This window comes from Spermophilus citellus, assembly GCF_964194105.1.
Source record: "Spermophilus citellus genome assembly, chromosome: 8".
NCBI lineage: Eukaryota > Metazoa > Chordata > Mammalia > Rodentia > Sciuridae > Spermophilus > Spermophilus citellus.
The window spans coordinates 18,032,436-18,056,167 of NC_138189.1; the positions used below are offsets into that span (position 1 = coordinate 18,032,436).

General features: G+C 39.0%; 1 protein-coding gene across 4 annotated transcripts in view; it reads right to left on the bottom strand.

Moving 5' to 3' along the window:
* Positions 1-491: 491 nt before the first annotated feature.
* The window catches only part of PPARGC1A (PPARG coactivator 1 alpha), a 609,045-nt gene continuing 585,804 nt past the window's right edge, over positions 492-23,732 (bottom strand). For all 4 annotated transcript variants that reach the window (XM_081303149.1, XM_081303148.1, XM_081303147.1 and 1 more), the window contains 6 exons: positions 21,511-22,426; positions 20,854-20,958; positions 20,580-20,700; positions 9,990-10,111; positions 9,493-9,644; positions 492-4,517 (listed from right to left, as the gene is read on the bottom strand). In XM_081303149.1, coding sequence (XP_081159275.1) covers positions 4,414-4,517; positions 9,493-9,644; positions 9,990-10,111; positions 20,580-20,700; positions 20,854-20,958; positions 21,511-22,426 — 1,520 coding nt within the window. In that variant the 3' untranslated portion in view covers positions 492-4,413. The remainder of the gene's footprint in view (positions 4,518-9,492; positions 9,645-9,989; positions 10,112-20,579; positions 20,701-20,853; positions 20,959-21,510; positions 22,427-23,732) is intronic.

The following is a 23,732-nucleotide window of genomic DNA, read 5'->3' on the forward strand; positions in this document are numbered from 1 at the left end:
CATCCTGACAAGAAAACACATCAGCAATTACCAGCTCATCCCATAGGTAAACAGATGACTTACAGATGACAAGGGCTACATCTCGTTGTACGTCTTTGAACAGATCCAGTCCATCTACAGTAACATTACTTCCTACACTGAATATTTAACAGGACCCTCCCTAGGGACAGTAGCTTCTACTTAAAAAATACACACTTTCCAGGGCTAAGAACAAAAACTGAGCTAATCGGTTTGATAAAGCCCCATGTCACTTTTCACCTCCGAACGTTCATTACAGAAATCACCACGACTGCCTTTACAGCTTGAAAGAAGACAAGGTAAAATCCAGGAGGCACCCATTTCCTTAGAGCTGAAATGCATCCATGAATATGGAAAAGCAGGAAGAAGGGGGACAGAACCAGAGAGGAAACAGAATAATAATAAGCAAGGAATGTGTACTGATCTGAGAAGCATGCCAGCAGTTGGGTTACGATAAATAAGAAAAGCAAAAGTAGATTTGAAACATTCGTTTCCCTTTATTAGCTCAGTGAGGCTGATGTGTACTGCACATTAAAAAAAAAATCACAGGAATTTTCATACAATGAATAAAACCACAACAATACATGTAGAATTGGCAGGTGGAAGAAAAAGCCCAGCAAGGGCTCAACTAATCTCTCACTTTCCCTCTTCAGCATAGTTCAACCAACAGTATTACACTTTCACCTACAAATCTTAAAGTAGCTCTTTCAAATCAGCAGTTCACATTATTGAAAAATGTCTGTCACATAGGTACAAATTTAGAATCATCACATTATATTACATGGCTATTCTAGGTCATCTATAGATCAGGTCTTAGACTACAGTGATTGAAGTTCTCGTTACAGCCATCAAAGAAGGACACAGAATCATCACCTACTGTAAGCTCACATCTAAAGGCATGAAAAGGTTTCCTTTTTCAACTGACCCAAACGTCCTACCCCAATAGTGCAAAGTTCCCTCTCTGCTGCTTTGAATGTTGACAGCCCGACTGGTGTTCCTGGAGTCATTTAGCAAAAATTGATTTGGGTGCACTGGAAGAATTAGTCTGCTACATCTCTTAAAAAAAAAAAATCCCACTTTTCTAAAGCACCAGTTCGGTTACCAAAATTGTAGATGTGGTACTTACCACAGTATGAAGGCAATGGCCTGGGTCATCTAAAAACCCTGCAGATCTATGCTGAAATTGCCTCCTGTGAAGATGGGGTGCACGTGTTCACTGGAAATATTCTCTCCAAAAAAAATTAAAATTAAAAATAAAAGGAACACAGCTTACGTTTCGATGGGCTACCCACAGTGTCTGCATAAGGTACAAATGCTCCACTAATTTGAGATGCGATTTGACATCCATGGAGGAAAACTATCTTCATGGTGACAATATTTGTCAGACTGGAGGGGAGAGGATAAATTAATCCTCAACATGAAGTCTGTAGTGTTCTCTCTTGATAAGTGAGAAAAGAAACCAAATAGTTCACTCATGTCAACAATCCAGGGCGAAAAAGAGAATGTATTTAAAATTGGATCACAAAAATTTAAAGGCAAAATAGAGAATGCATCTGGTCCTTAAACACATAATAGGATTTACTAAATATCGATTTCTTAAAAATAATTTATTGCTCTTAATAGTCTTTTTTTATTATTATTCTACAACAGAAGATACTCAAAATTTCAAAAGAAAGACTGTAAACTTTAGTTTGGCGTTCACAAAGAGTTAAAATACCTGCATTTAACCTACAGAACAACAAGAATTAGGCGGATTAAAGGTGTGTTACTGTTGTAACGCAGAACCTGTGAACAAGTTCTTTTATGTTGTCATAGTATTTTTATTGCTTTCTATCTACTTAGAAATAAGAAGCCAAAAACTCAAGCAAGCATCCGACAGGACAGACAGTGGATTCACTCAGAACACAGTATGCTGGTGATAAATGACTGCAGCCGTCAAAATCCGCTGCATTGGCCTGGGGGTGAGACCCATTGTATAAGATCGTGTTGGGCGAGAGAAAGGAAAAGAACGCTTAAGTAGTAGGTATGTCACATCTTCCAGAAAAGTCACGGGAGCCAAACAGTAATCGAATCTCAATTTAGAAACTTGAATACACACTCCAAACGTCAGTGAATTCCATTCCAGGGACTCCACACTCAGATGAAATCCTGATGCTCAAAATGGAGGTTTTTCTGAAGTTTTTTTATTGAGTTTAGCAGAAGCAATGTCATCAAGAACAACATCATGGTCACGTCAGAGGCCATGCTAGTGCAAGTAGAAACACTGCTTCTGCAAAAGGCGAGTTTCCCCAATGAAGAGTTTACACTCCCACCTGACAACCGCCATGCATCCTAGGGGAATTTCTTCTGGCTTTATTATTTTTATCATCTCATAATTTATAATAAATAGGCTATCTGCAACTGATAAATATGTCTCTTTAGTAAACAAAGGAATGAAATATCAGTATTTATACAGGATGCATAACTGTAAAAAATACAGATAAATACCATCGTCATACTCTGCCAAGGGAAAGAGATACTGGCTTCAAAGATAGTCTTCAGACACACATTAATTATTGTAAAAATCATACTGTAATTATTACCTCAGCATTTTGTATCAAATTAAAATCACAAAAATTAAAACAGAACAGCATTTTAAAAAGATTTTTGACCTCTATTTTCAAAACTACTGTTGATAGAGAAAATAAAAACATTTCTTAATGGTTACCCATTGAGAGACTTTACATAAAATCATGATATCTTCTAGAAAAATTTTAGATGAGAAAATTTCATTCCCCTAACAAATCCAGTGTATAAAACTTCAAAGAAAAACAAGCAACAAGAAAATGTGGAAAAATATCACAGAAGTGGTTAATACCTTGAGGGGACTAGGATAGTTTTTGACAAGATGCTCAGATAGAAGCTCACCTAAGAAAGGAGGGATGGATGTGCGTAAAGCGTCATTTTTTTTGTAGTTGCACTCAACGGACACACACACTGTCTTTTGTTTTTTGTTTTTTGTTTTTTACAATCAAATATATATAAGCAGTAAGTTCAGCTTCTAAATATGTTAGTGTACAATAATTGGTTCACCTCATAATTACATTTGAATATTCTCGATTAAGAAAAATTTAGCAGTTTCGAAAAGAAGGCTGCATATACAGTGCATAGCTGTAACAAAAAAGAACATCGTTGTATAGTATGTACATAAAATAAAAATACTCCATTTAACATCTGTAAATACTTAACTACATCAGAGAATGTAGCGATTACACTATCTGAACACATCCAGAGAGTTCTACTCAACTCTCCTTTGTAATGTAACACCGCGTCCGCGACTCGGGAAGAACTGCTGAACGAGCTGCACGCTTGACCATTGACAAGGCTTTTAAGATTTGCAGTGGAAGATCAACGTTTTGGACATTTACATGGGTGTCAGGACAAAGGACGAACTACAGAAACTTCAAAATGTTAGGAAAGTTTAGCATTCTAGTGCCCGCAGCATCCTCTCCCACCCAGATTCCATGGCAAAAGGAAAAGGGAAAAGAAAGAAAGAAGAGAGAGAGAGAGAGAAAGAAAAAAAAGAGAAAGAGAGAAAGCAGGAGGGAAGAGAAAAAGAGAGAGAGAAAGAGAGAGAGAGGATGTTAGTTCTACGGAACCTGTGGTTTCTTCGGGATTGTCACATAATCATTAGGTGAGGAGAGAAAGCTTGCTTCAAGTTGATTTTGCACTTTCTTAAAAAACAGAGTACGGAGGCCGATGCCCTGGACATCAGCAGCTGTCGTATTAGGGTTGTTTTGTGGTTGATTGATTAGTTTTCTTTCCTTTTTAAATTTATATGTATATATATATATATATATTTTTTTTTCCTTTTGAATAGATTGTGAACATTTTGAAGTTCTAGGTTTTAAGTGTGTCTTCGTGGAACTGCTGCCATTTGAAGTGGTCTGCCCTTGCACATTCTGGTCAGGTGCCCCTAGTCCTCACAGGCGCACACACACACACACACACACACACACACACACTTCCCCAAAACCAAGCGTGCACATGTGCACACGTACCCATACACATGCATGCACGCATGCATGCACATGAACACACACACACACACACACACACACACACACACACTCACCAAGAGACTCCGGGGAAAGCAAAGCTGACACCCATAAATAAACTTGTGCTTACTGGATATCACTCTGTCTCTTGCTTCTTCAGCAGCTCTGCTCATGTAAACCATTGTTGTTGTGGTTGTTCTTGTTCTTGTTGTATTGTTGTTGTTTTGTTGTTTTGTTTTTGTACAGAGAGTGTAAAGGAGGAGAAATTCATAAGTATGACTTGCAATAGTCTGTTAGGGAAGGGCGCGCTGTCCCGTGAGGTATTCACCATCTCTGTCGTCCTCAGCCAGGTAACATGTTACCTGCGCAAGCTTCTCTGAGCTTCTTTCAGTAAACTATCAAAATCCAGAGAGTCATACTTGCTCTTGGTGGAAGCAGGGTCAAAGTCATCTGAGTTTGAATCTGAAAGAAACCCAAGCCAGGTTAGATACACTCCTTGCTGGCAGCCATTAACACAAGCATCCCAATTCAAGATTATCCCATTCACTTGCAATTTAGCCAATCAATATGCTTTTAAAAAGCAATGCTCAGATGTTATTGGATATATGCATGTATATATGCAGAGCAGGTAGCCATGAAGTTCCAAAAACATATACCTATCTATTTTTTTTTTTTAAGATTGAAACACTTCTGAGGGGGGGAGGGCATCCTCCTCTTCCCACTGACATAAGTGACTTGCTTAGGACTTCTCAATAACTTAGATGCAGAATCAGCACAAACTGGAACTAATGTCCTCCTCACGGGGGTTAGTCCCATTAAGCATACAAGCCAGTTAAGTGGGACAAAGAGAACCAACAGAACTTCTCGTGGTCTCCAACCTGCTATATCCCTTTTGAGGCAGGAGGGACATACAGTCAACCCCTGCGTCTACCCCTGAACCTCTACACACTCCAGCAGCAGAGGTGCAAGCTCGCCCCAAATTAGATCCAGACAAATGTTTCAGAGCCCGGGAGGGTACATTCACCCTCTTTACTCATTAATAGAAGAGAACAAATATACAACTATAAATAAAACCAAACTCTTGGAACCTTAAACTAGCCTGAGTCAGATTTTGTGCAAAATTCCACGTGCTCCTTCAAATAACCCTTAACAAAACAGATGTGCTTCCACAGTGTGGAATGTAAAATGCAATTCTGTTACATAGTTCTAATTTTTCTCCATTGACATCTACAGAGGAGTCAGATATTTCCTGCTGGTCTTTTGCAAGTGAGAAAGGTTGGCTTGGAAGTATAATAAAAAGCCTCTTACAAATACATTCATTATTTGAAAAACATTAATTTGAAGGGAAAACAAGACCTTTCTGGAACACATTAACAGTTCTACTAAAATATGAGCATTCCCAAGTCAATTACAAAAGAAATGCTCCAAGTGATAGAAGAGCGTAATAGATAAAATGGAAGTGCAATCGTTGACAGAATTGTTTTGCTGAAAGAACTGCAGAGCTCCAAGTGCCCCAGCACCAGGCTGATTTTCTACTGCCCCGGACCCCTTCCATCAACTTTCACTTGCTTAGATTTTAAGACAAGGAAATTCCTTCACTTTTCTTTTTCTTTCATTCTTACCATCACTTGTTCACGTTTCCCCACAAGATTGTCTGGGTAAGAACAACAAGAGTCACAGTTTTGCACAGACATAAAAACAAAGATAAAAAGGTTCTATCTTTCCCCAGTAATATCCCAAATACTCAACTCTTAAATTACACTGGGTATGGCCCTCTTTCATGGTCTAATGAACGGTTTGCTTAGATTACTAAGGCGTCCTGAGCAGCTGTTATTCAAATCAACTTTTTTTTTTTTTTTTTTGTAGAGACAAAGTGTCATTTGGTGCAAAGGGGTTTGAGATCAGCCTCCTTTTTGCCTTCTATATCAGGATGGGTGATTTGCCCAGATGGTGGTTCATGTGACAAAAGGCAGCCTGAAACCATCAAGAACATGAACACATACTCTTCCTTCATTTTGAGAATTTTGAGAATAATTAAATTTCCTAAATTTGGATTATTCTAAGTGACACCAGAACTTCAGTGTTTCTGTATTTTTATTTTCAACAGTTTTTTAACTAGGAAGTGTTGACACCTGTACTGTTGTAGAATCATGCTGTGTCACCCAACAGGTAACCTCCCCCCGAAAAAAAGAAATCTATTTTGTTGCATGAAATAGAATGTGGTCACATTTCTGAGACAATAATATTCACTTTGCCACTTTTCCTCCCACTAACAGAAGGATGGTGGAACTAAGAATTTTCTAGGAATAACTTAAAAGCCACTCTGTTTTTCAAAAGGAATTATTATAAATAATGATACTGTATTAAGAGAAGCAAATCACATCACATTTGGAAACGTGGACACTAGGTAGGTATTCAAATTAATGTTTGTTGAATGAATATATGAATCTCAAAAGCCTGTATATTATTCAAACCATGGTTGAAAATATTTGTATTGGGATCTGGGAATTATTTACTAATAAATGAAGAGGGTGTATGTAAAATTATGCATATATTCAAAATGCTAATAATTTCATACATTTCTGGGTTAAAAAGGAATTCATGATGGATGTGATATTTCACTTTCCTTATATGTTGGAACATCAGTATTACATATAACTACTTCCTGATCAAAAGTTTTACATTCATAATACTGACTCATCCTTCTATTATAATCCTGTAGTCCCAGTATAATTTCTGTGTCTTTCCTCTTTAATATTTTTTTTATCAAGGTGTACTAGAAAGATCCATTTGCTTATAAGACAAATGGTAGAAAGACACAGATACTGAAGATTCATATAAATCAGGTCTCACATCCTGGCCTCAACAGAGTGGCCTCTAGCAAGTCACACTGAACTTCAGTATTATTTATAGAAAGGGCTCAAGAATGGTAGCTGAAATCATCATGGTTTGCTCTATTTAAGAATATTGTTAGTTTGACTAGTTTCAATAATAGAAAAATGGGATGTGTAAGCTAATTTTACTTAGAGGAGCATATAAAAACAAAAAATTGGTCCAACCTGTCTAATTTGATAGGTCATTTTTTTACTGTCTTGGTAAAATTAATTTGTATTTCATCATTATCACTTTATTCTTGAAATTCATAAAAATTCCCAATTCCTTTAAGAGTCTAGTGTATCTTATTTTCACCATAGTCAGTGCCCTGAAGCACTTAATTTGCATTCTTCAGGGAAAAAAGACAAGACACCGGGGAGAATTTCTTAGAGTTCGAAAGCTTGCCCTGGTGTTGATTCTTCCATCTTAAAACAACTCCAAATTTCTAACTTCCCATTGCTATCGTTTTAAATTATGATCACGTTTACTATTTATTGAACACCTATGTTCTGCCAGACACTGTGATAACAGCTCCCTGAACTTTTATTTAATACAGCCTCCACAACAGTATTGGTAAGGTATTTCACCAAGGAGGAACCAGGAGCTCGTGGAGTTGAATCATTTCTCCAAGACCAGTGGTAAGGCAAGTTGCAAAGCGAGGCTGGCAGGATTCCAACGCAGGGATCTTTTGATGACACCATGCCTACACTCAGAGAAACTACCTCTCCTGCCACTAGAGAGCTTGAGGGAACTGGAAAATCCCACGCTACCACAATGCACATCAAACACACCTCTAAGAAAATACAGAGTGAGCTCAGCAATGGCAAAGTTTCTATTGCTGCTGGCTAGGCAGGGAGATGAGAGGAGGGGAGAAGGCAAGCTTCTCAGAAATATTTCAGGGAGGTGCCAGTTCAATTTGGAAATACCATCCAATCCTCCTTCTACCATGATGAATCGTGATATGAAAGCCCCTCTAGGTAGCTTATTTTAAACTCTAGATGTTTTGAGAGACCAGAAACACCCTGGCCTTCATCACCGAAGGAAATAAGTCAAATCAACTCAAGGCTTCAATCTGTCTTGAGTGTTTTTATCAGCCAACATTTGAACAAATGACTTGCCACGTTTTATATTTTTATCCCTGGGCCTCCATCTCTCTAACAGTCAGCGGCCTCTCCCCTGCTCCACACTATCTATTTAGCTTGTGAAGTGAATTATAGCATATTCCCTCTGAACAATGCACACCACCAATATCAATTACTCCAGAAGACATCACTTTGTGGAAAGGGAAAGAAAGAAATCCTTGTATTTGGTATTCATTTCTCTCTTTACACCACGCAGGAGCGATAGCAATGATGTCTGGTAATGCTGAGGAATACATGCATATGCTAATTTTATGATTATAATAAATTAATTTTGAATAATGATGTTATGTGCACAAGGCATTTGCCTTCCTTCACTCCTTCCTCAAGGAATCAAAAGGCTTACAATCGTCACAGGAGATAAGGAATGACAGGCAAAAGAAGAAAATCAAAATTGGAAAGGAAATTAAGATGTCCACTGTAGCATTATTTATATTATCAAAAAACTAAAGAGTGAATAAATCTGTCTCTGGAATGGAATGATTAAATACAATGATATTATTTGCCCAATAAAATACTGCATGATCATTAAAATGTGTTGATAGAGTATTAATCCTATGAATCACATCCTCAAACATAAGAAAGTAGACATTCCAAGACAAAACACTGCAAAGCAACACAGTCAGAGGGTAATAGTGGCTATCTCTGGGAGATGGGTTGAGAGGGGATTTTACTTTTCTTCTTAATAATTTTTATATTTTCCAAATTTTACCCCTTGAGTCTATACAACTGTTCCATCTCATCAACTGTGAAATGGGGATGACAATGGTATCGTCCACCCCCTACAATAACTGGGGTAATTCAATGAGAAAATGCTCGCAACGCCCCTGGCACAGTGTCCAGCACATGGACGCGCTCATCTTCTTATCTACTTCAAAGAAAGTAAATGTGGAGTGATGTAGCCTATGAAGCTTTCACTTTTGCCTCTCAACTTGCAATTCATAGAAAATAAGAATATTTTTCAGAGTTTGTGAAATAATAAGGAAGAGAGAATAGGACTGTCTTCTATTCTGTTCCATAAAACAAACATGGCACTGCTAGGTTTACAAAAAGGATTCAGGATAGGTATGGAAAGGAAAAGCAGATCACAAACACACCCACACAAAAGACACGTGTGTGCACTTTATACACCACAAACATACACACAACACATGTAAACACACACACACACCACACACACACAGAGCAGTGTAAGCACCTATGCAGCTAGTACAAGAATTTATTTCTGCCAGTTATTGCCAAAATCTAGGACCCCTTGATTCTGAAACTGTTTCATACACATAAAAAAAAAATTCATTCAAATATTCCCTTCAGTAAAATAAAGTGATGAGATGCTCCAACCCAAGGGGCCTGCAGAGTACGTTTGCTTCCATTTTGAGCTCTACATTATGGATTCCTCACTCTACGTACAATAAAATCCCTACCTAGGTCTGCATAGTTAGACTTGAAAAATTGCTTGCGTCCACAAAAGTACAGCTGGAAGTCAGTTTCGTTCGACCTGCGCAAAGTATATCCATTTTCAAGAGCAGCAAAAGCATCACAGGTGTAGCGGTAGGTAATGAAACCATAGCTGTCTCTGCAGTGGACAAAGAAGAGAAATTCAAAACTGGTTAAGGAGCATTAACATACAGCACTGTAACCCTTTCTACTTTGGGAGACTTTGCTGGGGCCAACATCTGAGCTACTGCATCCATTTATCAGTGTGATTGTCCTGTCAAGCAGCTAAATACTTATTTCTAGGACAGGAAATCTCAACTAGAAAGATTAATAAATAGGGATGAAAGAAAATAAATAAGGTTCTGAACTCAACATGTCATCTGTCAAAGCACTTACACTGGCAACTCCCATCCCAGTAATCTTAGGGCCATAATTTTTTACATACGTCAGCTTCTAAACAAGAAATAATCTTGAAGATTCTCACCCATCATCCCGCAGATTTACTGTGCACTCCTCAATTTCACCAAAAACTTCAAAGCGGTCCCTCAGTTCTGTCCGTGTAGTGTCAGGTCTGATTTTACCAACATAAATCACGCGGCGCTCTTCCTATGGGGGCAATGTAAGCAGAGACTTTAGCTAGTTCTGGAGATAGCAAAGAGGATGCCCCTCTAGAAGCATCCGTAAAGTACAACCATGCATAAGAGAAACTCACAGAGCATGCCAACTGGAACAAACCATGTACCATGCCCAAGAAAAACTACTGTAGAATCCAAATTCACTTTCCTTTTCTTCTGTATCAATTTCTTCTCTCTCACCCATACATGCTTTTTCTATGCCTCCATTCTTTCCTACTTTCCCTATCCATTTGGTCCTTTCCTTACATGAAATTGCATGTACTGGGAAAGAAATTTGTGCAATGAGATCTTTTCTTTTCTTTTTATCAATGGATAACCTGTGAAAAGTTTGAATACTTATATCTTGATGATTAATCTTGAAAAATATTACAATACTGACTGGCTTGCAAAACTATTTAATTTCTTACCAACTCAGAATTCTAATAAGGTGTTGTACAAATTTTAACATTCTTAAAAAATGGTTCTTAAATTTTAGTACACACAAAAATTACTTGGGGTCCTTGTTTAAAATACAAACTATTGGGGTGTATCCCACTTGAACAATGAAAAAAGAAATTGTAAGACAAGGTTCAGCAATCTTCATTTATAACAAGTACATCTCAGTGCATCTGATCCAAGTGGTCTAAAGACAATAATTTGAGAAATGTAGTCTTAAAATGTAGGCCATTTTAAGCCATGAGTCTCTGAAGAGTAAGAACTAAATAAAAGAGGCTATAAATTTCACTTTGCCAATAGATCTGGTCTTATTTTAGGAATAGACTAGAGGGGTGTGGCCTAATTTTCACAATTGAAGTCAATATCATCATAATCTGAAAGTCATCAGCAAGTTGTAACTCACAAAATATGGGAAGAATATTTTGTAGCCTGAAGACAGATTCCCTTAAAAAAAAAGATGCATTATCTTTCTCAGTGTAAGACTCAGTCCTGCAGCTCTTGCTCTAAGGTGGCAAAGCCAATGGTGATAATGTCTCTCAAAACTGGGAGAAGGGTTTTAAGAACACATGGAGTTGAGAACAAGGATGTGTTTACTAACTAGTCTATGTCTAGCAAGGCCAAAGGAGAATAAAATGAACTTAAGTTTGCACAGGATTCAGTTAACTGAAGCAAAGACCCGGAAACACAGGACCAAACAGACTTCACCTGTCTTAGAGTTCTCCCTGGATGCACTGAGAGTCTCCATTCTTGGATGGTATGAAAGGTAATTTAGGCTTGGAGTAAAGAGACATCCTACAATATCTATTGAATGCTTTTCCTTTTCATATGCCAGATATTTAGCAAATGATCTGGCAGATAGGGAGCACGTGATGAACACTCATGAAATGTGACTGAACACTTCACAGACTCAACACCTCCTGGATGGACGGCTCATCGGTGCTTGGCCATATTTTACATATGCAATACTCTGGTCTCTATTTTCAGAGTCTCATCTTCAGACTCAGTCAGCTGTCTACTTGACATCTCAGGCTGGCCATCCCCTAAGCATCTCAAACTGGACCAGCCTTACCAAACCAGGCTCTCCAGCTGCCCCTCTCTTCAACTGGTCCCTTTCACAGGCCCTTGCATCAGTGAAGTTAACACCATCTAGACAGCTATTCAGGACAATAATCTGAGCACCTCCTATAAGCATATCTGATTTCTCCTTGTCTCTTTCATATATCCAGTCACCAGGTCCTCTTGAGTTTAATCTCCTAAATCACCCTCTAGTTTGTTTCCTTTATTCCCTCTCCCCTAAGCCAAGCTGCCAGATTTTCTTTCTGGACTAGTGTAACAACCTTGTAGCTTAGATCCTAGTGTCCACCCACCTTTTCTTTCTTCCAATCTGTTCTGCTATTGCTGTCAGAATAGACTTTACTAGGGAAACAGGAATTTAATCACGTCAATTACTATCAAAAACATTTCAATGGCTTCTTATAACTTTTAACAAAAAGCATAAATCATTAACAAGACCTGGTAGGCAGGCCTAGCATGATCCAGAACTATCTCCCCAGTCCATTCTTTCCTTGACTGGTTTCCAGCCACACTGAGCCTCCTTTGGACCCCAGTATATACCACGTTCCTTCCTCCCCAAGGTCTTTGCACAAGCCATTCTAGCGCTTCCTGGAATATCCTTCTCATACTTCACCCCAAGCCCCTTGCATACACTTCCTAGAATTACATTAAGCTTAGCGCTCATTTCCTTTCTGAGACTTGAGATGAAATCATACATCTTATTAGTTGCTGTCATGGAATGCAGCTATTTCTATTTCTCCTTTGTAGCTCTATGCCCAGTTGTAATTAAATAATAAATGGTTTCTTTATTGTTCAATGTCTGCCTCCCTAGTACCACACAGGACTTCATGAAAATACAGACCATATCTTTCCTTTTAACCACTCTATTTTAAGTATAACTGAAATATAATAGAATCTCCATGAATAGTCCTTGTAAAAGAAACCAACTGCCAATTAATTAATCATTTTGACACTTAACCTGTACCCTTGGCCACATTAAAGATGCCTATGTACCTTACTCTCCAACACAAAGGAGATTGATAGTTGGGTTGGTGCTTTTATTATAGGAAAAACTGCCCAGGTAGCTCAGCTAAGTGGTGTCACAAAGTGAATAAGTTACATGTTTGCAGCCTTGGGGGTCTTAAAAAATGACCTCTGGAAGTCAGAGGTGGTACTGTACTGAAATACTGGGTCCAACATAATTCCTCTGACAATGGCTATTGAGCCTACAGAAGTGGCCAGTTGAAGCAGAGCACACAGCTCAGGCTGCCTGGTCCATTTCCATGTAGATTGTATGTCTCAAATGAAGGCTGTGGTTGTGCACATCCTGACAGTCGATGAGTAGACATGGATGGTGAGGCTCATGCTGGAGCAGTGTGCACACATCAGCAAGGCAATCACAACACCACATTCCATTCTCTTTAAACAGCCAGCTTCAGCCAAACAGCCAAATGGGATGGGACTGTTATATAAACTTAAATTTCCTGGCGCCTGCTTGCATGCGTGTTATGGATTTTTTTTTTTTAATGAGCCTTTTAGGAAAGTTACTACTATATAGAGGGAAAGGAGAGGGAAATGCAGAAGGAGAGAAAGAAATTGAGCCATAGCAAAGAAATTGCTCAGCTACCATTATGGGAATACACACAGTCTATGTATTCAAGGAAATTTGAAGCTAAAGCTAAAATCGACCATATGTACACCCATTTGCAGAGATATAGGGGCTGCTCCTGAACTGCAGTTTTACACAAAGTTGTATGCAACAATGATCCACAAAAAAAGAAGATGAACCTAGAGGACCTTTTAGAATGGACACTGATGCATTCTGCAGGGAAAAGAAGAGACAAACTAGAGGGAAGAAACAGGAAATCCGAGGGCCGTTCTGCAATATGTAAATCAATGGATGTGTAACCGATGTAATTCTGCAATCTGAATACGGGGTAAAAATGGGAGTTCATAACCCACTTGAATCAAAGTGTGAAGTATGATATATCAAGAACTATGTAATGTTTTGAACAACCAACAATAAAAATTAAAATAAAATAAAATAAAAAAGAAGGCATAACAGCTATATGTCTGTCTGTCTATCTACCTGGCTCTTACCTATCTCTTATCTATTTATCATCTATCTATTCATTGACAAAGGTACAAAGTACATGAAAGGAAACAGATTGAATAGAGAAATAAACACTTCATTAACAAAAAAAAAATTAAAAAAATAAATAAATAAATTACCTTTTCATCTACCATCTCTCTTTATGAAACATAGGGATGGGACCAGGCCTTGCTATCTTGCAGTCCCTTACAAGGAGCAGAGACTGAATGCATGTTGAAATTTTCATTTGAGAAAATTATTGAAGGGCTTTGTTTTCCAAGTGCTAAAAAGGAAAATAGAAGGCATCTAAAGGTCTAGAACGTAAAGACAAAAATCTTTCCAAGATTGGCCGAGATGTCTAGCAAAGAACCAATGCTTTTTAACATGTTGCAGTTGTATTAGACAGATGAATAGATTTCATATCTTTAAAAAACCTTAACATTTGCAGCCAATTTTTCAAGACATTAATTTCTAAACAGGAGATGAAAGGAAAAGAAATCAAAATGCTTAATAACATTTCCAACTTCTTAAAGGCTTGAAGGAACTCGAAACCTTTGGAAAAAGCTCCTTGAAAAATGATTTTCAGGCCAGTTTTCACTATTGAGGAGGACGGAACATTTATCAAATAACTTTTAGCTTCAATTTTCGCAAAAGCTAGTTTGCTGATGGGTGGGTAATAAAATTGAAGATTTACGTTGTATTAACAGCTATACTAAATCCTCGTTATACCAAAACACAGGAGATAAATAAAAGGAAACAAAAATGACCAAATTAACCACTTTGCTTTACCAAAATCTTTATCAAAAACAGCAGAGAGCCTCCCAGTTAGCCAAGGAAAACAAACAATGGTTGTTTCTCATCGAACAGTGAGCTGCTTGGTAAAAAGAACTAAGGAAAGACAGAAAGCAGTAGGGAGATCAACACTTATTGAACCCTACGTAGGCCAAGGACTGTGTTTAATGCATTTTTTCTGGATTATCTCATTAAAATGTTCTATAATGCTAGATCCCTACAAGGAAGAGCCTATTGTAACTTGGAATTTGCTTCTCAGAACTTTTATTCTACATTTCCAAGCCAATAATGCCAAACTTCCTCCTCTCCTGCTAACTGCTTATCGACCTTGACAATGAAGGGTGTGTGTTCATTTCCAGATTAGTTGCAATATGACTTCCTCGAAAAGCCTCAAGATAGATAGGGCTGGAGTTGTAGTTTAGGGGTAGGGAATGTGCTAAGCATGCTTCAGACCATGAGTCTGAAGCCTAGCACCATACACACAAAACCAAAATTCCCAAGAGATTATGAATACCCGGGACAAGAAAGGGTGTACAAAGGTACCCTACTAAAGACAAAGCAAGAGAGGTAAGTGGTGAGATGGGAGGATACGGATGACAGAAAGAAACACCAACTCTCTGAAAAGATGCATTAAAAGTCTTTGTTTTCCTTCTTTCTCTTTATACTGACTATACTCATCTAATTCAGAAGTCTTGCAATAAGTGTTTGCTACTCAGAGGCATCCTTAAGGGAGAAACAATTTTCCAGTCATTTTGCAGTCACCTCATTCACTACTACCCAGGAATCTTCCTGCTTATCATGGAAGGCTAATGTGAATAAATCCAGCCTCCTCTACTTCAGAGCTACTGTCCAACTAAAAACCAAGATGCAAGTAAACACACTGTCCAGTCAGAAAGTATGAAACATGGCAACTACTTTCAAATAAATGTAATTGAAGTATAATTAATGTATGAAAAGTTGCACATATTAAATGTCTAGTTGGGGTGATAACACGCACCCCATCCCAGCATTATAACCAAGATAGTAAACTTATCTGTCATCTCCATAAAGTCCCTTTGTGGTGTTTCTCTCTCTCTCTCTCTCTCTCTCTCTCTCTCTCTCTCTCTTTCTCTTTCCCTCTCAGGAAAGTTACTACTACATAGAGGGAAAGGAGAGGGAAATGCAGAACATATAACATGTAACATGAGAAGGATCCTTTTAGCATAATTCAAAGTGCACATTATCATATTATTAACTATAGGGAATATGTTGTACAGCAGATCTCTAGAATTTGTCCATCTTACCATGAAACTGAAAATGTGTAAATACTGAATTTAAAGTTGCAATCTAATATTATAATCCCATACATGAAACTGCTTCTTAAAAAGGCTTGACTACTCCAGCACTGAGAGAACATGGGGTGTGGTAGGCTGATAGGCTACAATGAAAACCTAATACATTTCCTTCAAAAAGAATAACTGAAACAACTTCATTGTTTTCCATTTGGAATAAGTTTGTGGTCATGGGTGATGACATACTGTTCCTGGCTCCAGGGCTGCATAATGACCAACAAAAAAGAGCAATGAAATGGATGGCCACTGCCCAGGCACATCTGGGTTTGGTTTTAAGCACTGAGCCATATCATAATGTCTAGATCTGTCCTTTAAATTAACATCCCATTATCATGTTTTCTGGCGGGAAACTGTGAAGATTGCAAATGCAGTTGGAAGTAGAATGCACCAAGAAATTAGAGCAGTAACAGTTTAGACAGTAAGTACTAAATTCTGGCTTGCAGAGCCCAATGTAATTTGAATTATTTCAAGTTTAGGAGACATACAAAGGCAGAGAGTCAATTGGCTTTTGAGAAAGAGTTTAGGTGGGAATTGTAAGAGAATGGCTGAGGAAACAATGGTGATGTTCCACCACACTGTACAATTCTGTACTAGTAATAACTAATAGTATTCTCTTAGTTTCTGATTTGACGCCATGAAGTTTGGCTGGACTTAGACTTTTGGAGGAACAAGCAATGAAAAGTTTTCAGTCATCCTAAACTATGGAACTAAAAAAAAAATGTAATACAGTCCAAAAGACAAAGCTAGAAAACAATAATTCTGTAAATATTTTTATATTTTGAATGATTCTTTAAAATTTTCCTTTTGGAGCCTCTGTTTTGATGGTCCCCTAAATATGTGAAGGGTTTGATGAATGATTAATCCAGCATTGCATCCAAGATATTCCAAATGTAATTTGCTAATCATTCATCACTTTGAGGGTGTCTCCAAAAGTAAAGGGGAGTCACCTACCTGGTAGGCAACTTAGAGGACGGCTCTAGTTCCCTTAGCTACTTCGTAAATGAATTTTAAGCTAATTTTAGTCCAAATGAGTCAAAAATTATTTCCTGTAACCCTGTGCTCAAGTCCATAAAAACATACTTTGCAAATGCATTATGGCACAAGAAAGCAGACCATTTAGAGAAAGGAAATCAATCAGAAAATCCTCCTGTGGGTAAATTCATTAAATAGTTTCACTGTGCCTTCAAGATAGATTTCAAAATCTTTAGCATGAGTTATAGAACCCTTCAGAATCTGCCTTTCACCAAACCTCTCAACTTATTTCCTGCTCTTCTTGTGCCCTAGTATTTTAGTTAAAAGACTAGTAGTTTCCTAATATATTGAACTGTTTTCCTGAAACTTAGTTTAAGCTATTGTCTCTGCCTTGGACAGCAATACTAAAAAAAAAAATGTCATGTAGGTAATTTTAAATTGTCAAAGAGCCACATTTAAAAAAAGTAAAACAAACTGAAAATTCAATCTTAATAATAAAATTTAGCTCAATATGTCTAAGCCATTATCAGATAAAATTCTGATTGATATTAAGGTATTAATTAAATATATTTCCATTATATTTTGTATTTAGTCATTAAAATTCAATCACACTCTGTATCATAAATCTGCCTACTCGAACTATCCATGGGCTAATAGCCACCATACTCCACATTGCAGGTATAGGAAATTGTTGCCCTCCCTTCCTTTAGGGTTCAGATCATTTCAATCTACCTAGGGATGTCCTTCCTCATTCCCATGTCTGGGGGTTCACCTGTATGCCAGTACAGCACCCTAGACAGACCCTCTATCATATCATTTATCACACTGTTTTGCCTGTTTTGCAACTCTATCAGACTTGAAGATCTCTGGTTATGGGGACCAGGTCTTATCTAATTTTATATCCTAAGCATCTAGCAAATGTTTGTCAAAGAAAGTAATGAGTTTTCATTTGTGTTAAACAAAAATAGCACATAATTGTCCAAGGGAGAATTGGTTCAACAGAAAGTTCCAAATTTTCCAACGTACATACCTGAATATACTTCAGAGTTTATATACTACTATAAACTTACTATTATATATATCCACAAAATTCTAATGTAAAAAAAATGTAAATAAATAGAAAGGCCAGTGGAGTAGAGAGAAGGGAACAGGGGGACAGAGAACCAGGAGGGTAAGGGTAAGTATGAGGTCCTGAACTGGAGCCAACTATATTCCATGCATTTATAATTATGTCAAAATGATCCTGTTATGTATAGCTGTCATGAAGCAATAAAAATAATGAAAAAAAAGAAAGTTCCAAATCTTTCTTAAGCACTTACTACCTACGGGTCCCTCAATTTGTAAGAATCTCTTTGTCTTGGTTTTTTGGTTTTTTTATCTGCTTCTCAAAAACAAAAACTAAAACATATTCCCAAATCAAGACTCCTACCAATGTCTAGTTCATAAGAAATGATTTCAGAGAAGCCAAGTTGACATTTGCAACACTACAAGTCCTCTTTTGAAGAGAACTTATAAAGATTGTCCTAGTCAAAGAATAAACTGAGGAACTCTTCAACTTGTGAGGCACAAAGAAAAGCAAGGTGGTCTCTGCTTTCAAGCTGAGGATGAAAGCCCCAAGGAAGCTTCTGGCTCATCTAGAACAATAACACTGTCCCATCTGTTTGGAAAGAGTCAAACTAACAAAAAGACAGCTCGCTCTCTTTCTTGCAGATTGATATTAAAGTATTAATTAATTTTTTCATTAATTTTTGTATTTAGTCTTTAAAATTCAATCACATTCTGTACATTAATTCTGTCTAATCAAACTATCCATGGGTTAATAACCACCATATTTCACATTGCAGGTATAGGAAATCTTTGCCCTCCTTTCCTTTAGGATTTCTTTACTCTAATTAGGAATTGGGAGCTAAATTATCTTTGAAAAGCTTAAAATACACACACACACTATATATATATATATATATATATATATATATATATATATATATATATATATATATGATTCTTTCTTTCTTTATTTCTTTATTTTTAGGTGTAGATGGACACAACATAATGCCTTTATTTTTATGTGGTGCTGAGAATCGAACCCAGGTCCCGTCCACGCTAGGTGAGCACTCTACCACTGAGCCACAATCCCAGCCCAATTTATATATTTTTGATGAAAATATCAATCTGGCTTTCGAATTCAGTTATGTTTTGACCAAATGAGGACATATAAGATGAAACTATTAATCTCTATCTTTAATATCCTATTGGGGGGGGGGTCAAGAATTTTTTAAAATATGAATTTGCAGACACTAAAATAACTATTTTCCTACATGCTTGCTTAACATGATACTCTTTTGTAATGATTAATTGTAATGTGCCATATTAAAAGGCTTTGTAAACTATATGGCATTATATAAATGTGAGTTATTATAATTATTGAATAGGCCATTAATTAAACATAGCAATATTAGAAAAATGGAATTTTTAATTGTCATTAGTCTTTGTAAGTGTTAACTAATGATTCTCTGGCAAATCTTAATATCACAGCTCATTTGAAAGTTGAGAAAAAGGAGGAAAAGTGTTATAATTTGCACAGGGCCTTTGATTGAGTCTTTGGTAGGTTCAAAGTTAAATGGCAGCAAACACCCCAGAACTTGGGTCTAACTGTTCAATTACCTCTCGGTTCTTTCCCCTCGATGCCTGTGATTAACAAACCTCTCATTTAGCCTCTTTCCTCCAGCTGGCTTGAGTTGGACTCTATGAGTCAGCTCTTTTATTTAGGTTTTTCAAAATTTTGTTGATGTTAGTGGGTTTTCTTAAAGGTAGCATAGAAATCCAACTTCTATGGTTTAAAATCATTTCCCTAAGCCCTGGTTAGCTCATAAGCAAAACATGTCAAATGCTGATGTTCACTGAACTTAGCAACTAGCATAGACAGGCCTCAGGTGCAATGAGCCAAAGTAGAGCCATATCTGAATGAGTAGCCAGGGCTCCCTGGAGCACCATGTTGGGGAAAGACCCTAAGACTCTGTGGGGGCTTGGTGGGGCAGAGTTCCAGAATTGCTTAGGAGTGTCTGCCATGGGCAAGTATGGGGTGTTGACCGTCACAGAGCTTCATTATGCCATCTAAGGTCTAGGTGCATAAGCAGCAGTGTGGAGCTGGGAGAAAGTCTACTTATTAGCAGATGCCAAAAAAAGAGTACTGACCCTCAGAGACCAACGAGTTAGGGGCTGACCCATTTGAACTAAGAAATGATGACTTCCCCAGCAAATCTTCCTCTACAGCCGCCTTTAAATCTAACATGAACCCAGTCTCTTCATGGACAATCCAATCCTTGAGTCTGTCAAAAAGATGAAAACGGAAACCAAACAGCAATACCTCCCCCTTGTCCACTCAGAGAAAGAAGCAACCAGAAAGAGTGGAAAAAAGAAATTCATCTCTAGCCAGATGAAACCAGTATCTGCCCAAATAAACCTCTACTCCCTCCATTCTTCAAAACAAAACTCAAAAACAGTAATGAACTTCCAAATGCAACTAGAATGGGGAATCTCCTGACACAGCACTTTTTTCCAATAAGTTCTGTTAAGCGCGACTGAAAACTCATTGATATTTTAAAGCCAAAAGGCTGATTATAGCCCATTTAGACAAAGCCTTAGCTTTCGTTTATTTTCTAATCTACCAAAAAGAGAAAAGGAAAAAAAAAAAAGAAAAAAGCACATAGGAAAAAAAAATAGCAACCCTCTTTTAAAAAGAAAGTTAGCTCCCAGCTGCTTACAATTGCCTTCTGCCTCTGCCTCTCTCTCTGCTTGGCCCTTTCAGATTCCCGCTTCTCGTATTCTTTGCGGTATTCTTCCCTCTTCAGCCTTTCATGCTGATACGCCTCGTAGCTGTCATACCTGAGAAACACAACTTCGTCATTAAGTCAACCACCTCCATTTGCAGGAGCAAGATGAATGGTAATTTGGGGAGGTCAGAAGGGCTTTAGATACCATCTTGTCATCTAAAGGAAGGGATATAAGGAGCCCAAGGACAAGGACATGCCTCATTACCTGGGCCGCCGGCTGTAGGGCGATCTTGAACGTGATCTCACATATAAGGGAGAATTTCGGTGCGTGCGGTGTCTGTAGTGGCTTGACTCATAGTAGTAGCAGGACCTGGGAGAGAGGAGAAAAAGGAAAGGGACATTTGCCACTGCCACTGACCCCAAGTTTACTGGCGCTACTGAACATCCCGCAGAACACCGGGCTACTTAAACTGGCTTTTCCTTCCTAGCTCCTCGTGAGATTTCCCAGTGACAGCCTGTGATCAGCTAGTCAGCTCAGGGGCCCGGGAGGGATGTGTTCTCTCTCTGCTTCCTTATTGATGTGAACACTGAGCACCAGGTCTGGTACGCTGTCAGCTTTATCTTGCATGGATCTCAACTATCCTGGCACAGGGCAGCTCTCCAGGTAATGGAAAAAGTTAGAGGAACAAGTTTCTTACAAATTGCTCTCTCTGATCGCATTGGCTCAAGGCACTGCGCCCAGGCCTGAGAGATGAAAGGGGACCTGGGGAGGGAGGGAGGGACACTTAACAATGTGGTTTCAGCCAAGAGGAATGGCGGCGGGGGGGGGGGGGGGGGGGGCTGGGCCGGCCGTGGGGTTTGGATACTTCTTTGACTTCCTGAGCAGCACCTTAAGGCCCGGGTGGCTTTCGACAAGGTTTACCTTGAGGAGGATCTACTGCCTGGGGACCTGGATCTTGACCTGGAATATGGTGATCGGGGACACGACCTGTGTCGAGAAAAGGACCTTGAACGAGAGCGCATCCTTTGGGGTCTTTGAGAAAATAAGGATTTGGGTGGTGACACGGAATCTCTACACGGAGAGTTAAAAGAAGAGCAAGAAGGCGACACGTCGAACAATGAGTAGGATTGTGTGCCATCCCAAGGGCAGCTCAGTTTATCACTTTCATCTTCGCTGTCATCGAATAGGCCATCCATGGCGAGTCCTGAATTTATAAACATAGGTAGTTTGGAGAATTGTTCATTACTGAAATCACTGTCCCTCAGTTCACTGGTCTTGTCTGCTTCGTCGTCAAAAACAGCTTGACTGGGATGACCGAAGTGCTTGTTCAGCTCGGCTCGGATCTCCTGGTCTTGGAGCTGTTTTCTGGTGCTGCAAGGAGAGACCTGCTTGCTGGCCTCCAGCGTCTCTCTCAGGTAGAGCTGGTCTGAGTCTGTGGAAGAACAAATCTGCCCCTGCCAGGCAGAGGAGGCATCTTTATAGTCTAGTTGTCTAGAGTCTGGGAGCTCCTGTGACACGTGAATAAGTATTTCCGTTTTGGAATTAATTGACTGGCAATAGTCATGGTCACCAAACAGGCGTGGGCTGGGCCGTTTGGCCTTCCTTTCCTCGTGTCCACTGCTGGGCACTGAGGACTTACTGAGCTGCGCGTACAACTCGGACTGCTCAGGCCCTTTTTTGGTAGAGTTATTGCCTTGGGTACCAGAAGACTCGCTGTACCGGGCCTTCTTTGATGGCGGTGGCACCACAGTCTTGCAGGAGGACTTCGGCTTTGGAGAAGCCCTGAAAGGGTTATCTTGGTTGGCTTTATGTGGAGGAGTTGTGGGTGGAGTGAGGCCTGAGGCAAAAAAAAAAGAAAGAAAAAAAAAGAGCAGCAATAAAGAGAGAAAAGAGACAGAGATGATGTTCTTAAATGACAAGACACGTTTCCTAAGTTTTCTGAGATTTCAGACAAGGGTTAAAACTGAGTGAAGAAGGAAGAAGCTAAATTCAGGGCAACACTTGAAAAACAGACTCTTCCCCTAAGCCTCTGTCACCAAGAAAAGATGGATCAACGGCGCCAGGCAGCAGCAGGAGCTGTGATATTTTGTATTTCAAATATCAATGCTAAAAAATCCTGCTTCCCAGGCAACGTGAAGGTGTCACCCCTGAACCCCACAGCTCCAGCCATCACACTGCTCGTTCCTTCAAGGATACGGTACAGGCTGCCTCGTGGAAATTCAAGCAATGAGACTCAGGAGCCACAGAATAGGCCTCAGTTCCATTTGTCTGCAAAGAATATTGCAAAAGAGGCATATGCTCAGGGCTCTTCAGCCCATCAAGAAAATGTAACCTTGAAGCTGGGGAATTAAGCAATTTTGAAAATTGAAAAAAAAAAAAGGGAATGAAAGCAAACATTGGTCAGGGTGGGAATGGCAGAGGCATCCTCCAAGTCAGTAAAATACGACAGACCAGACGAATGCAGGGAACCCGAGTCACTCAATGACTTGACGGCAATGATTCTTTGTCTCCACAGTTCATTAGCTTAGTAAACCATAGCTAATGTAGGTATAATACGTTCTTGTAAGCATAACTGATACATTCTGTCTAAAATATGGTTCTGCAACAGAAACCTAAGTGAACGGTAACAGTAAATATCGCTGCGCCAGTGGACCATTTTATTTAGAGCACATCAGTGAGGGCGATGAGACGGAAGGATTGAAATGAATCCGAGCTCTGGCAACTAATTAAATAAAGAAGAAATAAAGGAAGAAAGGGGAACACCCATCAGTTGTTGCCCTTATTCCTCTGCCACGGAAGGGTGGAAAATTCCATCCCAGGCCAAGGCAGGAGGTCTGTGGAGTATGGTAGCTACCGCTAAGTTTCACCCCTCAGCAGATTCTCCTCCTCCCTCCACACCAAGGAAGAAGCCTTGTGAAATGGCTCCAGAGTCCAGGGGACTTTGAAGAAGGGCAGGCTGGAGTTCAAATGACTTCATGCTTACAAGGGAACATTTTAGTTTACAATACACTGTCTATTTAGAAGGATGGGTGAATGCTATTCAGCAAAAAAGAGTTTTCAGCCCGCTAACAAGCCTGGGGTTAGACTTGAGGCAACTGCACGTTTTTCAAGGAAAAAAAGAATCCTACCTTGCTGGGAGAAAA